We start from the raw sequence: 17514 nt of genomic DNA, 5'->3' as shown, positions 1-17514 counted from the left end.
AGGCTGCTTTTAAAATGGTTCCCAATGATCCCTAACTCCTGGTATTCATTCCATGTGTAACCTGCTCCTCTTGAGTATGGGCTGGACCTAGTGATTTGCTTCTAATGAACAGACTAAGGCAAACGTGACGGTATGTCTCTTCCAAGATTAGGTTATAAAAAACCATGACTTCCATCTTGCTGGTATCTTTTTGCTGGTACTTAGTCTCTGGTTCTTCTCAGGTTCTTTCTCTGAATAAGCAAATACAGAGGCCCACATGGCAAAGAACTGAGAGCAGCCTCCAGTCAACTACCAGCAGGGAATTAAGGCTCACAACTCAAGAATCTGAATCCTGACAATAACCATGTAAATTAGAAGCAAATCCTTTCCCGTTTGAGCTATCAGAAAAGATCACAATCCTGGCCACCACCTTAATTGCAGCCTCATAAGAGACTCTGAAGCAGAGGTCCTTGCTAAACTGTAGCCATATTCCTGATGCACAGAAATTGTAAGATAATAAATATGTATTGTTTTAAATCATCAAATTTGTTATGAAGGAACAGGTAACTAATTCAATTCTTAAAGAAAAGCTGCTCAAGCCCACCTGAGAGACTGAACCCTGAGTGTCTCTGTCCCTGTCTTGTGGCAGACTTCTCAGTTACCAGCAAGCCTGGACCCTTGGCACAACTGGCCACTCCCTTTGTGGATTTACAGATTAGGTTCACCTGCCTGGTCTCGCTCTCCTATCCTGAAATAAATAACAAGGCATTTGGGCAAACTTCCTAGCTCCATGCTTCAGTGACCAGTCCAGCTTGGAACCTAAGTGCCTGTGTGGTTTCTAAGATAAACCACCCATCTTGACTATGTATCATTTATTTTATTGCTTTTGCAGTCTCTATTTACTATTTACCAGCTGGTATGAAAATACTCCAGTATTTTAACACGTATTGCTGTGCCAATGAATATTGGCTGAACATCAGCCCTAGTTTATGCTGTAAGGTTAATTCATTAGACAGACTCAAGATCCTATCTAGTTCTATTTCCTTTCAATGAGCTTTAAAATATAATTAATGTAAATTTTACTACTTCTTTTAGCCATCTCAATCTTTAAATTTCGATAGTATTACCACATGGGAATGGCCAAGCTGAACTGTTTTATTTATAATGCCCAATACTAAAGTGAGAAGGAAAGGAAAATAAAAGGGAGCCATAAAAAGAAAACAAAGATCAGGCCAAAATGTAATCTACAGGAAAGTACAGCAGAACATTAATTACTTCCCGCCAGTCATCAGAGGTTTGGTTTGGGCATGTTGGGGATAGAAACAGTTTATACTTGTATAAACAAACAGATGAGCTGAAAAGTAAAGTTAATTATTACATCAAAATGTGTTTGCTCCATTAAGCTGCCTTCATTGTCCTAATCCGTCCTGATCTTCCCTTGCTTTGAGTTACTGTAACATTCTATATATCATATTTTTCCACATTGATTTTAAGCCATTTCCAAAAATAAAAATAAAACAAATTCATTACCAAAAAAAAGAGGACTCTATAGGAAAGCAGATTAATGGTTAAAAACAGAATTAATTAGGAGTCAGACATGCCTCCTGACTCCAAGTATTCACTACTTAAGTTACTTGATCTGTTTTCTCAAAAAAAAAAAAAAAAAAAAAAAGTAAAACTCACTTCACAGAGTTGCTATAGGGTAAAAAAAAGAAAAAGGAGAAATATTATAGGCAAATGAGCCTTCAAAGAAATGGCAGTTTGTATAAATTCTGCCAGAATGTGGATATAGACCCCAGATACAAAAAGGCAATAGTGTACCAAGAGTTGAGTTTAGCAGATCTGATGTGACCCAGACAGTATCACTAGCAGTTGTACCCCCTTTAGGAGACCTGAGGGCCAAGGAAAGGAGCACCCAGGCTGGATGCAAGAGTTTCTTTTCAATGAGAAAGCCTAGCTTTTGAGAAGTTCCTATTTCCTTGGCTAAATAAACCAAAAACGTAACCTAACCTTACAGTGAGTGGGTACATTCATATGTATATTTATTTTGTTTTGGGAAGACAGCTTCTTCAAAACCTATAACTCACCTCAAATTTTGCAAATGTTATATGTAAAATGCTTATTACAGTGCCTAGCATTTGGTAAGAACTCAACAAAATTAAGTATTTAGTAATGATTATTATAAAAAGAAAAATTAAAATCTCCAATAATGCCACCTCTAAAAGAGAATTACTAGTAGGTAAATGGATAAAAAAGCTGTGTGACACTTACATTAATGGAATACTATACAGCTGTAAAAAAGAGGAATCTCTTACCCTTTGGGACAGCATGGATGGACCTGGAAAATATTATGCTAAGTGAAATAAGCCAAACTGAGAAAGACAAATTATCACATGATCTCACTTATTTGTGGAATCTAATGAACAGAATAAATTGACTAACAAAATAAGCTCTGAAGCAGGGAGGCATGCAACAGATTGACATACCTCAATGTGGAGTTGAGGGGACAAGAAAAGATAAACCAAAGAACTTATATACTTACTAGAGGCCTGGTGCATGAAATCCATGCATGGGGGGTGGGGGGAAGTCCCTAAGCCTGGCCTGCACCCTCTCCAATCCAGGACCCCCTGGGGGATGTCCGACTACCTCTCGCAATCCGGGACTGCTGGCTCCTAACCGCTTGCCTGCCTGCCTGCCTAATCTCTCCTAACCCCTCTGCCTGCCTGCCTGCTTGCCTGATAGCCCCTAACTACTCCCCTGCTGGCCTGATTGCCCCTAACAGCCTCTGCCTTGCCCCGAATGTGGGACCCAGGATTCCCTCCTCCGGCCGGTCACAGGCACCCAGGACCTGGGCTTCCCTCCCTCTGGCCAGTTGCAGGCACCCAGGACCCAGGCCGGCTTTGCATGGGCCAGCCGCAGCCACAGGGACCATGGGTGGGTGGCTTTGCCCAGGCCGCAGCTGCAGGAGCCTGGGACCATGGGGTGGGTGGCTTGTCCCTCTCCCGGGGAGCTGGAGCCCAGGACCATGGGGCGGGTGGCTTGTCCCTTTCCCAGGCTGCAGCCCCAGCCGCTGGTACCTGGGACTGCAGGGTGGATAGCTTGTTCCTCTCCCAGGCCTCAGCCTGGCTGGTCCCCATTCCTCTCCCCCCAGTGTTGAGTGTCTGAGCCGTTACCGCATGATGGCATGATGGCATGACGACCATTTGCATATTAGCTCTTTATTATGTAGGATATGCATAACCCATGGACACAGGCAATAAGGCTGTGAAGACCTAGGGGGTGGGGAGTGGGTAGGGGTTGGGAGTGGGGGAGAAAATGGGAGATATCTGAAATACTATCAACAATAAAAATATATATTAAAAAATAAAATAAAAGAGAATTATAGTTAATATTTTGGTGCATATAAGTTTCCTGACTTTTTGCCCTCTCTATAAAAATATGTATATACTTAGCATACTGCTTTAAAACTTGCTTTTCCACCTACATATATATTTATTCTTTTCTTATAAATATGTTTTCAAACAACTTTTAATAACTGTATAATAGTCCTTTATATGGATGCACCATAACTTAATCCATAATTTAAATGGGTTATATTATTACCCACTTACATATAAAAATACATATAGATAATATTTATATCCAAAATAGCACTATAGTAATTGTTATCATACATAAATCTTTTCTCAGATGATTTCCTAAATGTAGAATTACTATGTACAGTCCCCACCAACAGTTACACTTTTGTCAAGTTAGTACCATAAAACTTAACATTTTTAGTCACAGTCTTGATTTGTTCTTAAAAGGTCTTAAGTGTAGTGGTTGTCTTCTACTTTTTATATCCTTCACAGTACGAGAACAGTGTCAGGTACAAAGAAAGATTTAAAATGAATTCTTACTTTAAACAACCATACTAATTTCAACCTTAGCTGAAGAGAGGTCAGCTGGAGGTGCTGTAGGGTTCAGAAAAAAATAAAACAGTAACCCTGTTATTAAATATTTTAACAAAAGAAAAAGAACTAACCATAATTTAGTTTCATTCCAGCCAATAAAAGCATTTTCTATAAATATATGTACTATCAAAATGACCGAATATTTATCTTAAGGTTTGATTCGACGTTTTACTACACACCTACTTCCAAATTCAAAGAAAGAGCCATCAAAGATAAGTGTAGTTTAAAATGAGACACTTCTTAGTCTGAATAATTACCACTAGGGAGACAATAACATACATTAAAAGGAATAAAAAAATAAAGATTAAGATACCCATTACTTGGTGAAAAAGTCAAATACAACTCTAGCTTGGGGTCAAATTTTTTGTTTAGAAAATTATTTTATACTAGAAGCCTGGTGCACGAAATTCGTGCACAGGGGTGTGTGTGTCCCTCAGCCCAGCCTGCACCCTCTCCAATCTGGAATCCCACCGGGATCGGGCCTCCCTCTCACAATCCAGGGCTGCTGGCTCCCAACCGCTTGCCTGCCTGCCTGCATGATTGCCCCTAACCGCTTCTGCCTGCCAGACTGATCACCACCTAACCACTCCCCTGCCTGCCTGATTGCCCCTAACTGCCCTCCCCTGCCCGCCTGGTCACCCCTAACTGCCCTCCTTTGCCAGCCTGGTCACCCCTAACTGCCCTCCCTTGCCAGCCCAATTGCCCCTAACTGCCCTCTCCTGCTGGCCTGGTCACCCCCAACTGCCCTCCCCTACAAGCCTGATCACCCCCAACTGCCTTCCTCTGCAGGTCTGGTCACCCCCAACTGCCCTCCCCTGCAGGCCTGCCCCCCCCCCCACCCGAAGGCCTGGTCCCTCCCAACTGCCTTCCCCTGCAGGCCTGGTCACCCCCAACTGTCTTCCCCTGCCAGCCCAGTCACCCTTAACTGCCCTCTCCTGCTGTCTATCTTGTATTGGAGTGATGGTCAATTTGCATATTACCTCTTTATTAGATAGGAGGATAGTAAACTGAAAAAAAAAGGGCTTGCCTGACAGCCATACTTAATTACTTAGTACAGACCCAATTGTGCAAGATTTGCTTACATCAGCATCTAAGAAAGATGAGCTAAGCTTTGAATGCAGCATTTAGGAAAAAAGTAAATGTAATAATTTGTAGTAATTATCATTAATGAAGGATGTATAGAATTAAAATTTCCATCTTCTTTGACAAGGTTTGTTGCCAAAATCATTTTGTTTTATCGTACTCTACTAGATTTTTAATGTATATTGCCATAGATATCAAAACTCTGAACAAATGGTATACAAAAGTATACAAAATGCACTTACTATTATGAGTTGAAAATATTTTAAAGTAACAGTACAGTTATAACAGGATTTACAATTAGAAAATATCAGTGAAGTACTTTAAAACACCTCAACAATTATGTTAGTTTAACTATACAGTTTAAATTGGGTAATTTCTTTAAATCATTACATAAGTTAGCTCATAATTTAAGGAAATCAAGATTAAAATGTTCAAATTTGATCAAAGTTGAATAATGAAAAGAATAAGAAAAAAGTACTTTTCTACACTGTTTAAACATAATCATTTATGGTTCTAATGTTAATTTTCCATAATAACTGAATAAAGAATCTAAAGACTTTAAAGTATGCACGGGAGACACACTAATGGAAAAATGATTTCTGTATGAGCTCAATGTATGATACAATCTGGGGTTGATTTTTAAAAAGACTACTGAGGCCCCTTTTTAGCTGTAAACAACTTGCTATATGACATGTAATGTAATACCATATTTTGGGAAATTTCAAACATTCATAATCCACAGGAAAAATACTCAACACTCCTACACTATTTTTCTAAGCCCACAATAGTGCAGTCTTTCAGCTACAAAGCCAGAAGCCAATTATAAAACCAGTACTTTTCCACTAGAGTTACTTGGCGGGCGGGGACAGGGATGTTCAGCTTTGCAAACGTTAGGGTCTAAAATAAGATCATTGCAAGGAGTTACTACAACACTCACCCTGCCAGCACTGTCATGGCAACAATGAACTAGCTAGGAGAATGCTCTTTTAACATTCAAAGCTAATCTTTACTCTATTACTCATGGAAATATACCAAATTTTCTTTTAGGCAGTTCACTAAAGAAATCATTTTACTTAGTAATCTCTAAATGTAAAGATAAGCCTTTTGTATACCATACTTTCAAGATCACAGTGCAGAGCCACCTTGCAATCAGCTGAAATTTATAATGACAACATAATGAAAATTAACATGCCACTGGGAAAGTTTGAGATTTGGCAGGGTTCAAATGCAATTTCAAGATGGGGGGGAGTTTAAATGAGAATTTGAGCCCTGGCCGGTTTGGTTCAGTGGTTGGAGCATTGGCCCACTGACTGAAGGGTTGAGGGTTCGATTCTGGTCAGGGGCATGTTGCCCACTAGCTTCCCACCCCAGTCAGGGTGTATGCGGGAGGCAATCTCTCTGGTGTTGATGTTTCTCTCCGTCTTTCCCCCTCCCTTCCACGCTCTCTAAAAATCAATGGGGGGGGGGGGGGGGGAAATCCTTGGGTGAGGATTAACAAAAAAGAATTTGATGTGCAAGTGTGGTTCCCCCTAGAAACATTCAAGTTTTCATTTCATCCTGAAACAAAAGTAATTTAGAAAAATAATATATATTTTCAGTGTTAGGAAACTTATATGAAATTTTTATTCAGATAGTGCAGTACATATAATGGTGAAATGACAGAGCAGTGGTTCTCAACCTTCCTAATGCCGCGACCCTTTAATACAGGTCCTCATGTTGTGGTGACCCCCAATTTCATTGTTACAAATTGAACATAAAGCATAGTGATTAATCACAAAAACAGTATGTAATTATATGTGTTGTCCGATGGTCTTAGGCGACCCCTGTGAAAGGGTCGTTGGACCCCCAAAGGAGTCACGACCCACAGGTTGAGAACCGCTGCTATAGAGTCTCACAGCCTAGGTTTGAAATCTGGCTCCTCCTCTTCCTAGCAATGATAATTTGGGCCTTATTCAACCTCTCTGGGCCTTATTTTTTTCTGATATGTAAAACGGGGATAATAATGCCTACTTTTCATGGTGGTATTGTAAAAAAAAAAAAAAAAAGACTTATAAAATCCTTAATTTGATTCCTAGAAGTGCTATTTCCTTTAGAGTGCTATTCCCTAGAGCCAGGGAACTTGGAAAGTAGGTGAAAGCTTTCCCAGCTGCCCAGAGATTTAGGGAACCGTAAAGAGCATACTGTGCCATGGCACTGTGTGGGCAGAACATAAAACTAATAGTTAACATTCACTGAGTGCTTACACGGTTCCAGTAAGGATTGCACATGTGACCTCATTTAATCCTCACAAATTCTGTGAGGGAACTGAGACTTGTAAGAAGGTTATGTAACTTGTTCAACATCACCGAGTTTGACAGAACAGCATTTAAAGCCAGGTCTGACTAACTTCAAAGCCTATGGTCTTGACCATTAATCCTCCAATGGTGTCTAGGTAGTGAAACACAGGCTTTAGTCATGGATCTCTATGTGTGCACCTGACCACTTGGATGACACATGGAGCTGAATGCTTGCAAACCTTGCCTGTTTGCAAATCCTGCCTGCTAGTGTCATGCTGACATACCAGAATGGCATTGGACTTCAAGGAGGAGATAGATGTGCCACCATCTCTGGGAAAAAACTCTGAGCAAGTGTAGGGGAGTGGCTGGTTAGAAGAACCCTGATAAAGTTGGACATTTTTATTAATCAGCCAATCTATACTAATAAAAGGATAATATGCTAATTAGACCGGACATCTTTTGGACATCCAGACATAGCCACGGTGGCGGAGGCAGAGGCAGTTAGGGGCAACCAGGCCGTCAGGGGAGGGCAGTTAGGGGCGACCAGGTAGCATGCAAAGTGGTTAGGGGCGATCAGGCGGGCAGGCAGGTGAGCAGTTAGGAGCCAGTAGTCCTGGATTACAAGAGGGATGTTCGACTGCCGGCAGTCGGACATCCCTCAGGGGGTCCCGGAATGGAGAGGGTGCAGGCTGGGCTAAAGGACCCCCCTCCCATACACGAATTTCATGCACTGGGCCTCTAGTATATAAATATTTAATGTACAAAAGGTAATTAGAAGTGTTAATACATGGCCCTAGCTGGTTTTGTTCAGTGGATAGAGCGTTGACCTGTGGACTGAAGGGTCCTGGGTTTGACTCTGGTCAGGGGCACATGTCTGGGTTGCAAGTTCAATCCCCACAGGGGGCATGCAGGAGGCAGCTGATCAATGACTCTCTCTCCCTTCATCTCTGAAATTAATTAAAAAATATATATAATAATCCCACAAAAATCCTAAACTCTAATAAACATAAAAATCCAAAAGGAATGCTAGTTTGGAGTTTGTTTTTTATCTAAATGACCTAGATCAAGTCCATCATCTTCATCTTCATCATCACCAGTATTTGTTGAGTGCTTACTATGAACCAGGCCCACTTCTAAATGCTTTTCATGTTATTTAATTCTCAAAACTACTCTGTGAAATTGGTATTATTATTATCCTCATTTACATATGTTCCAAATATTAATTTATAATTAAATTTGTACAGTATGTTGAAGCTTACAAAATGCTTTATCAATATTATCTCCTTTAGTTTTTATAATCACATCACAAAGTAGATAAAAAATAAAATACAAGCTTCTTTTGTTTTTTTGTTTTGTTTTAAATTTTATTTCTTGATTTTAGAGAGAGAGAGGAAGAGAGAAACATTGATTTGTTGTTCTACTTATTTATGCACTCATTGGTTGATTCTTGTATGTGCCCTGATCCGGGATCAAACCTGCAACCTTGGCATATTGGGATGACATTCTAACCGTCTGAGCAACCTGGCCAGAGCTGGGGGTTTTTGTGTGTGTCTTTTAAAGTAGAAGCATTATTAAAATTAGGTGAAAATTACAGCCTTTCCTTTGACATGTCAAAAGATAGATAAGCATAGTGTTTATTAAATAGTAAGCATACAACAAACACCTAATGAATGAAATGAGAAGAAATAATTCACTAGGTTCAGTGGTCAAATCTATATTGGTTCAATAAAATTTCAATTATTTATTATACAACAAAACTAAATAAGTTTAAGTTATATTTAATAATTTAAGTCTGCCAATGTATACATTACTTGTTAGTTGAGTAAGTAAAGCACATCTTAATTTGGTGAGGTGTAATCACTACCAATGACTTCGAGAGACCTTATTTGATGAGAAAACCTGGCTCCCTATCACTTTTTACTTTTGAAAGACTTCTTCTAACTATGTCTTTCAGTTCCATTGGACATATCACCCTACCACTATTTTGCAAGGTTTGGTCTTTATCACATGATCGGAAGAATTTCTTGCTGTGTTTAGGCTATGAATAGCATTTGAAAAATTACTCAGTTATAATTATAGACAGCTTAACACCTGCCAACTTGCTAGAAAATGAAATCATGTAAAATCTAAAGACGAGTATACAGTGCTTGTCAAACACTGAAGTATCAAAACAGTAAATGCTCATTTTTAGTGGGGTTACTAAAATTCTAATTAGACTTTACTGAATATTACACACAGAACTGACAAATTATCCTAGCTATTTTTTTAAAAAGGCATACGTATATATACTTAGTAGCTTGTCAATTTATACAATTAAATTAAAAGACTAAGTGAATACTATTCCTTTAATGAATATTTATATATTAAAGTTGATGGGTAATATAAACTCACAAAATTCATATCACAAATTTTATTTCCCTTTAATATAATTTAAAAGCTTAGGAAGTTGTTTTAAGATATATTATGAGTAATACTTTATAAATCTATGAAGAACTTTCCCTTTTTAAGTTAAAAAATTGGATAAGATGTAAATAAAATATAAAAATTAAAGTATCTCATTTTTCTAAGGTAATTCCATATTTCATTGCAAACTAATCAGATTTTTCTGTAAGTAGTTATATAAAAGAGATTAGAGCACAAGAAGACAGAAAATTCTCATGTTGCCAAATTTCACGAGTCTTTTGAAACGTCACAAATTGTGACAGTCTACTAGTACAACACAACTTTTAACAATAAAATTACCAACTGGGAAAATCCAATAAATGGTCCTAATTGTTACCCTACAAAAACTCCCTAAATATTTCCAGCAAAAAAGGCATTTAAAAAAACAGCACACCACAAGAATATTTTTAAAGACTTTTTCTGTACACCAAAGTCATGGTAAATGTACTTTATCAACACTACTTGGTGTACTAACCAACAGGAAAAAAAGCAAAGCATGAAATAATGTTCCCATAGTATGAGTACCTAGCTGAGTTTTTCACACTTAAACTAGAGGCCTGTTGCATGAAGAGATTTGTGCAATAGGCCTTCCTTCCCCTGGCTGCTGGCACCGGTTTTCCTCCGGCACCCTGGACCCAGGCCTTCGCTCCAACCACAGTGGAGAAGCCAAGCCTCTTCAGTCTTCGGTCATCTTCAGTCTTCGCTCTGTGCCTGCATATGCAAATTAACCGCCATCTTTGTTGTGTTGATTTGCATACTCATCCTGATTGGCTGGTGGGTGTAGCAGAGTGACACCAATTTGCATGTTTCTCTTTTATTAGTGTAGATTTCCAGTCTGCCCAATGCCCCTAGCAATGTCATAATCAAATAGTCTGAAGAACCCTCAGATGCCCGAGTATACTGTGCCAGCATAATTTCATCAAGGTCAACTATGGTCTTTTTCACTTAATGTAATAAGTGATCTAGAAAAGCTGGGTCAAAGTAAATCCTGTTTTCCATTGACTTCCATTAAAAAAGCAAGTATTTTACCATAGTGTGAAAAAAATGACTATTTGAGAAATTGTGATAAAGAAGATTAAAATTAGTGGCAAGGCTTGCTGGGTGCTGATGAATTCCAGCAGTACTTTTATCCTTCTTTGTATTTTAAGCATTGCCTCCCCTTTCCCCAGCATCTCCCCTCATCTTTCCACAAATTCTAAGTTTTCCCATGTCTACAGTTCCTCCAGTCCACACTAATTTGCTATCACATAAATATTTTCTATTTTTAAATATGAAAACTCTTTATGATTAGGACATAACACCATACAGGGCCCTATTATGTCAAAGTTTTATTTATTTATTTATTTTTATTTTTTTATTTTTTAAAAATATATCTCTTTATTGATTTCAGAGAGGAAGGAAGAGGGAGAGAAAGATAGAAACATCAATGATGAGAGAGAATCATTGATTGGCTGCCTCCTGCACGTTCCCGACTGGGGATCGAGCCCACAACCCGGGCATGGCCAGAATCGAACCCGGGACCCCTCAGTCCACAGGCCGACGCTCTATCCACTGATCAAAACTGGCCAGGGCATGTTAAAGTTTTAAGTGATTAATAATCCTTTATTACACCCAAGATTCCACAACTACCTTCTGTCAGGTCAAAGTTTCGACAAATCCTTAAATTAGCTATCTGAGTTATTAATTTATTATCCAAATGGTTTAAAAGGTAATTGGCAAATTTCTAATGGCTTACCAAAAGGAAAATATAACTCTGAAACAAAGAGAACAGCATACCTATTTTCTAATTATTTTGTACATGAATGATTTGTACATCACTGTAAGAGCACATGTGTTAAAGATGAGAAAATTCTAATTAAGCTAAACTGTTCACAGGGTCCTCCATGATATCATGAGCAACCCATGACCTCAAATCAAAATCTAGTAAGTGTTCAACATCCCATTTCCCTGCAAAACACTACTTCCCATTTATGAACCAAACAAGAAGTATGTTAGAAAAATATTTTTAAAATTAATCATTCGGGTCCTCCACGCATGCCTGATCCCCCACTGGGGGCTTGCAGGAGGGTTGTAGGCTCGATCCCCAGTAGGGGAGCATGTGGGAGGGGATCTCTCTCATTGATATCTCTCTCCCTCTCTGTCCCTCTCTCCATCTATCTATCTATCCATCCATCTGCCTTCCTCTCTGAAATCAATAAAAATATATTTTAAAAAATTAATCAGCTCCTGGCTGGTTTGGCTTGGTGGATAGAGTTTCGGCTTGCGGACTGAAGGGTCCCGGGTTCTGTTCCAGTCAAGGGCACATGCCTGGGTTGTGGGCTCGATCCATAGTGGGGGGCGTGCAGGAGGTAGCTGATAGATGATTCTTTTTCATTATTGGTGTTTCTATCTCTCTCTCCCTCTCCCTTCCTCTCCAAAATCAATAAAAATATATTTTAAAAAGTAAAATAAAAAATTAATCATTCTAGGTTTTTTTCCCCTTATGCTAGCGACCATTTGAGACACTGTAAAAGGAATAAAATATTTATTTTAAAAGCTGAAAACTAAAAAAAAAAAAGGAGTATCCTTGTTAGTTTCAATCTTTCTGAAAAGTCAGAACAAAGGAAGAGGACAGGATGTATTAATATGTTATAAAGAAGACACTGAGGATAGATAGTGCAGATATGATTCATCCGGTAAGCCAGGGGTGGAGAGGAACACTCCATCTGGAACTCTAACAACTGTAAATGTGCACCATACCCAACAGCTTAAGTTTCATTTCTCACTGGGGTGTAACAATCACTTAATGCCTCCTCCATCCCACTTACAGATAAATACCTTGTTACTTGATCTAAATTTTCTATCGTAAGTCAAATTACTTTCAGACATTTTCAGGAGAAAATGAAAATAATCAAATGACCATTCTTGAAAATGTACTTGGCTATTTTGACTACTCATAACCTTTGGATGTATGTATATACGTTCACATTTCCCCTCTAATTATAATGCATCATAAAGACTATTTTACCAGTGGATTACTTTTGTGCCTTCGTTTAGGGAAATCAAGCATATCAAAAAGGTATTATGGGGTTAAATTTTTAAAAAATAAAGCCCCCTGTGAGAATAGATGACCTTCCTCAAAAGTGGAGAACAAATCTTACTGACCTCCCCAGTCCTGTGTCAGAGCTTGGCACAGAATAGTGCTCAAAAATGTGCTAAATAAATTTAAGTATGTTGACATGAAATCAATAAATTACAACAGGAATACAAACAGAGATGCCCTACCATCTCTCTCTCTTCCTTACTATGGTTCTCTGAGCTGACCTGCAGGAATTGCAAATGCAGTTCAGCTTCTGCTGCTTTGTTACTAATGAGTAACAAAAAGTATTCTGGAGTGCTACATTTGAGTTATTTGGTTTCCCTGTGAGGCTGGGAGTGCTGGGTAATGAGCTGGGGTGGCAAGTGGAGGCCAGATGACGCTGAATTCTTATGGAAGTTTAGAGTCTGTCCTATTTTAAAGGATTTTAGGCAGGAGAGTAACATGGTCAGATTTTCTTTTTAGATAAATGGCTCTGCAGTTACATGAGGGTGGATATAAAGGTGGAGGATGGGTTAAGTCTGGAGAAGTGAGAGAGAATGGCAGAAGTAGAACAGTGGTATAGCAGGGGCAAAAATCCCTTTGTGAGCTTTTTCTTATAGGATGCAACATAGGCAATGTAATCTCAACATGTCTAAAACAAAACTCTTTATTCCCCCTAAATTGACCCACTCTCTGTCTCTGGAAATTATAGAACTACTACTCATCACGTAGTTAAAGCCTGAAACTTTCAAGCCATCCTTAATGTTTGTTATTTTCCTCACCTCCTATATCCAATTAAACACTATATTCTAGCTATCTCCCAAACCCATTCACTTTTTCCACTATATCCTACTCCACCATCATTTTTGCTTTGGGCTAGTGGACAAACTGCTAGCTGATGTTGCACATCCACTTTGACCCCTGAAATCCATTCTCATTGCTTCCAAAGCAATCCTTCTAATACAACACAATGGAATATGTCACCATCTTGCTCAAAAGCCCCCAGGGGCTTCTCCCTGTTCCTAGGGTAAAGTCCGCGGATCTTAACAAGGCTTATAAGATCCTATCATCTGGCTGCCTAAAAGCAGTAAGAATTCCTAACATTACTGAGCGTTTCTTACGTGCTAGGCACTTTGCTGTGCTTTGCAAGAATTATTTCATTTTATTCTCATTGTGAAGCAGAATAATTAGCATTATTCTCATTTTGCAGATGAGAAAACTGAGTCAAGGAGAGATTATGTAAGTTTGCGTTCAAGCTTTCACACTTCCAACAAACTGTATGCCCCAACTACACTGCCTTACTTTCAGTTCTTAGAACTTATCTGCTCTTTCTTACCATGAGTAACCTACACGTATTGTTCCCTATGTCTCCCTCAAAAATCTCATTTTTGCCAGGATAATATTTATTCATTCATCAAATCTCTGATTATATGTCACCTCTCCAGGGAAAGTTTTCCTTTACTATCTAAAATTACATTATTTGTTTACTACTTTATGGTCTGTCTCCCTTCAGTTGAATGTCAAAATTGTTGACCACTGGTTCTCTGTTCTTAGGATGGCATTCACCTGGGGTTCCATAACCAATGGTTGAATGAAGGCATGACTGAATGATGTGGGGGTGGAAACTCCCTATGTGGTAACTTCATCTATTCAAACTGATAAGCAACAAAAGAAGCCAAATGTAAGTTTGCTCATCTACTAGATATTTATTTAGTAGCTTCCAGGTCCCAGCCAATACTCTTGAGACCTTACAGCCCTCCTGGGGAGACAGACACATAAACATGATTATAATACAATATAAGTAAAGTGCCTATTAAAACTGTGGCAGGAATAAAGTGCAATAGATGCAGAGATGAAAAAAAGAATCTAAATTTATGGGAAACCTTTACAGTTGAGGAGAGTTTTGAATCATTTTGCAGGATGAATGAGTCTTGAAATATACTATATCAGATAGTCTATGTATTTCACTTATGAAAGGGGAGAGAAGCACCCACAATGTAGTGGGGTACTTTACATCACATTTAATTCTCACAATAGCTCTATTTTATTATTCCCATTTTACAGGTGTGGAAATCCAAGCTAAAACAAGTCCAGTGACTTACTTGTCCAAAGTTATGTAGTACATTAATAAACGAGATAATAATTCGCCCCAGCTGGTTTGGCTTAGTGGATAGCAGGATGGAGCTGCGCACTGAAGGGATTCAGGTTAAAGGCACATGCCCAGGCTGCAGGTTCGATACCCAGTAGGAGGCGTGCAGGAGGCAGCCGATCAATGATTCTCATCCTTGGTATTTCTCTCTCTTTCTCTCTCTCTTTCCCTTCCTCTCTGAAATCAATAAAAATCTATTTTAACAATAAGTAAGTAAATAAATAAATAAATATAAAAGATAATTTGAGCCTACTCTGTCATCTGACTCCAGTACCCATTTACTTACTGTATTATAGTCCTTTGACCCTGTATTCCCCAGAGCCCAATTACTTGTTTTCACTATAACTCTTAACAAAATTGGTTATCTGATTTCCCATTTTAACACAAAATAAGCAGCAAAATGAAAGGTTAAAGAAGAAACCAAATGAAGTATACCGACAATAAACAACGAAACTGAACACAAAAATTCAAAAACATGAATCATGTAGTCTTCTACAAGCCACCTTTAGCTATGCAACAGTAACTAATGTGCACAATGATGACCCCATTATCAAAAAAAAAAAAAAAAAAAAAGCAGTCTCAGGTAGAAAAAAAACTTTTGATGCTTAAAAGGGTAAACTTCAAGTTTCTAGAAAATTCCTCTCTAGTAACTCTGGATAAAGGAGCTATAATGATTATTTCCAAAGTAATTGTAAGAAGAAATATCCCAAGATTGTGAAGAGTCTTCATTTTTCTATTGCTTTAAACTAAATTCAAGCCAGAATAGAAAAACTGTTTATCTTAATTTCCATGTATACACAAGTAAATTATAAATTTTAAAAACTTCTCACACTATGACTTTGAACAACACATGTGGAGTAATTTAGACTGACAAGTATAAAGGGCTATTGAGCATTCTTAATATTTAAGAACAATCTCTCCTAAAAAAAGAACCCTTTCAAGAAATCTTCAATAAAATGGGATAAATTAATTATGTACAAAACAGGAGGAAAACTATAATATGTTTAACCTGTTGCACTCACAATTTAAATGAGTACACATGTGAAAATGAAAAGACGCAAACAACTTAAGCAAACACAGAGAAAGCTGGTTGAGTAATTTACCATAAAAAGTGTTTCTACCATACATTCCACCTGAGTCCAAATTTTAAATCTGAAGATGCCAGCTTTTATATCAACATAAGCTTTTATTATTTTATATAATTCTTAAAAGAAAGGTTACAGTTAGAGAACAGATCCTGGGTTTCTTGTTTTGTTTTTAAGAACAAGAGAAAGTTGTTTCACCAATTATCTTGAACAAGCTGACAAAGAAACATTTAATGTCCTTTATCATTTGAGAGAGTTTTAAATGTGAAACTTTCCACACAGAACAGTTTGTAGCAATGTGAAAAGCATACTGGCTACACTTCCCAACAACACGTAAAAGTAAATAAAAGGAAAAGCAAGTCTTTACTTGCAACTAACTGTAATTTTCACTTATTTTCCCAGGAGGAATGTAGTTTCTGCTAAAACTCTCTAGAAAGACAATACCTGTTTACTCATATGCGGAAATTACTTTTTCCTTAGGTCATCTTGTACAATTTTGGCCCCCAATCCAATGTTTTATAGGACATTCTAATTTTAAGATGTAGAGTGAACTCATAATGAGTTCATATAAAACCTATTAGAAGTAAACACGAGGTGACTTTAAGTGCAAGTAACATTTCACTATAGAGACAGTTCTCTTCCTTACCTGGACGCTCTTCAAAATAAACTCGCTTTTCTCTCTGACATCTTTAAAGGGACACCTCTTAGAAAGCATAAGCAGATGAGCAAGAAGCTTATTCAACCCATCCAACGAGCCAGCATCTGAAAGCCCGTCCGATGGGCGGTAAGGTGTCTCTTTCACCGAACGAAGACACTCAGTTTTTCTCAAAATGACTTGCCTAATGTTTTCCAGGGCTGTCTCTCTGGCCGCTGAATCTCTGCTGCACAGCCCATCCCATCTCACTTCATGCTCTCCTTCAGCCATGACAACCGGAGGTTTTTCTTGGCCGCCTTCAGTTACCTTTCAGCATGTCCCCAAAAGCACTTTGTATTTTTAAAACGAGAAATGTAAGCGTAGTATCAGAGAAATGCAATCTTCATGAAAACAGACGTCCGGGCGACAGGTGGAACCAGACTGCCTTTTCTGCGGATGGCTTTCAAGCGAACGGCACGATAGAGCTCCCCGTCTTCTCCTACACGAAGGGGCAGTCTTTTCGGGTCAGAAGTTGGAAAGTTGGAACCTCGCGGCGCTGGCTCGGCCGGGCAGCGGGGAGGTGGCCGCCGTCCGGCGGGGTCAGCGGAGATCCTCGCGCGGCGGAGCTGTCAAATCCGTGCGCTGCCCAGAAAGGCTGGTCCCCGCTGAGCGCCCTCCAGCCATTCGGGGTTTGGTCTCGCAGCCACGGGGCTTCGGGAGCGCTCCCGCCCCGCCCTCCTCCGCACCAGGCCCCGCCCTCCCCGCGCCTCGGCGGCGGCCGGACGCTGGCGGGCCGCCGGCGGGGAAGGCTGGCCGACCCCGGTTCGCTCGCTGCCGCGGCCGAACGATCCAGGC

At 39.2% G+C, this 17514-nt stretch overlaps 1 protein-coding gene across 4 annotated transcripts in view; it reads right to left on the bottom strand.

The window, feature by feature from the left end:
• SESN1 (sestrin 1) overlaps positions 1-17323 on the bottom strand; it is a 98913-nt gene extending 81590 nt beyond the window's left edge. Inside the window, exon 1 of one of the 4 annotated variants that reach the window (XR_004969028.1) lies at positions 16672-17323. Coding sequence is in view for 2 of the 4 variants with exons in the window: in XM_036318469.1 (XP_036174362.1) it covers positions 16672-16950 (279 nt within the window). In the remaining 2 variants the exon portion in view is untranslated. The remainder of the gene's footprint in view (positions 1-16671) is intronic. The other 3 variants (XR_004969027.1, XM_036318469.1, XM_036318467.1) reach the window with 3 other exon arrangements.
• Between the last annotated feature and the right edge of the window lie 191 nt (positions 17324-17514).

This window comes from Myotis myotis, unplaced genomic scaffold (genome assembly GCF_014108235.1).
Source record: "Myotis myotis isolate mMyoMyo1 unplaced genomic scaffold, mMyoMyo1.p scaffold_m19_p_7, whole genome shotgun sequence".
NCBI lineage: Eukaryota > Metazoa > Chordata > Mammalia > Chiroptera > Vespertilionidae > Myotis > Myotis myotis.
The sequence above is the reverse complement of the archived record's forward strand: the minus strand, read 5'-3'. Positions and strand labels throughout refer to the sequence as shown.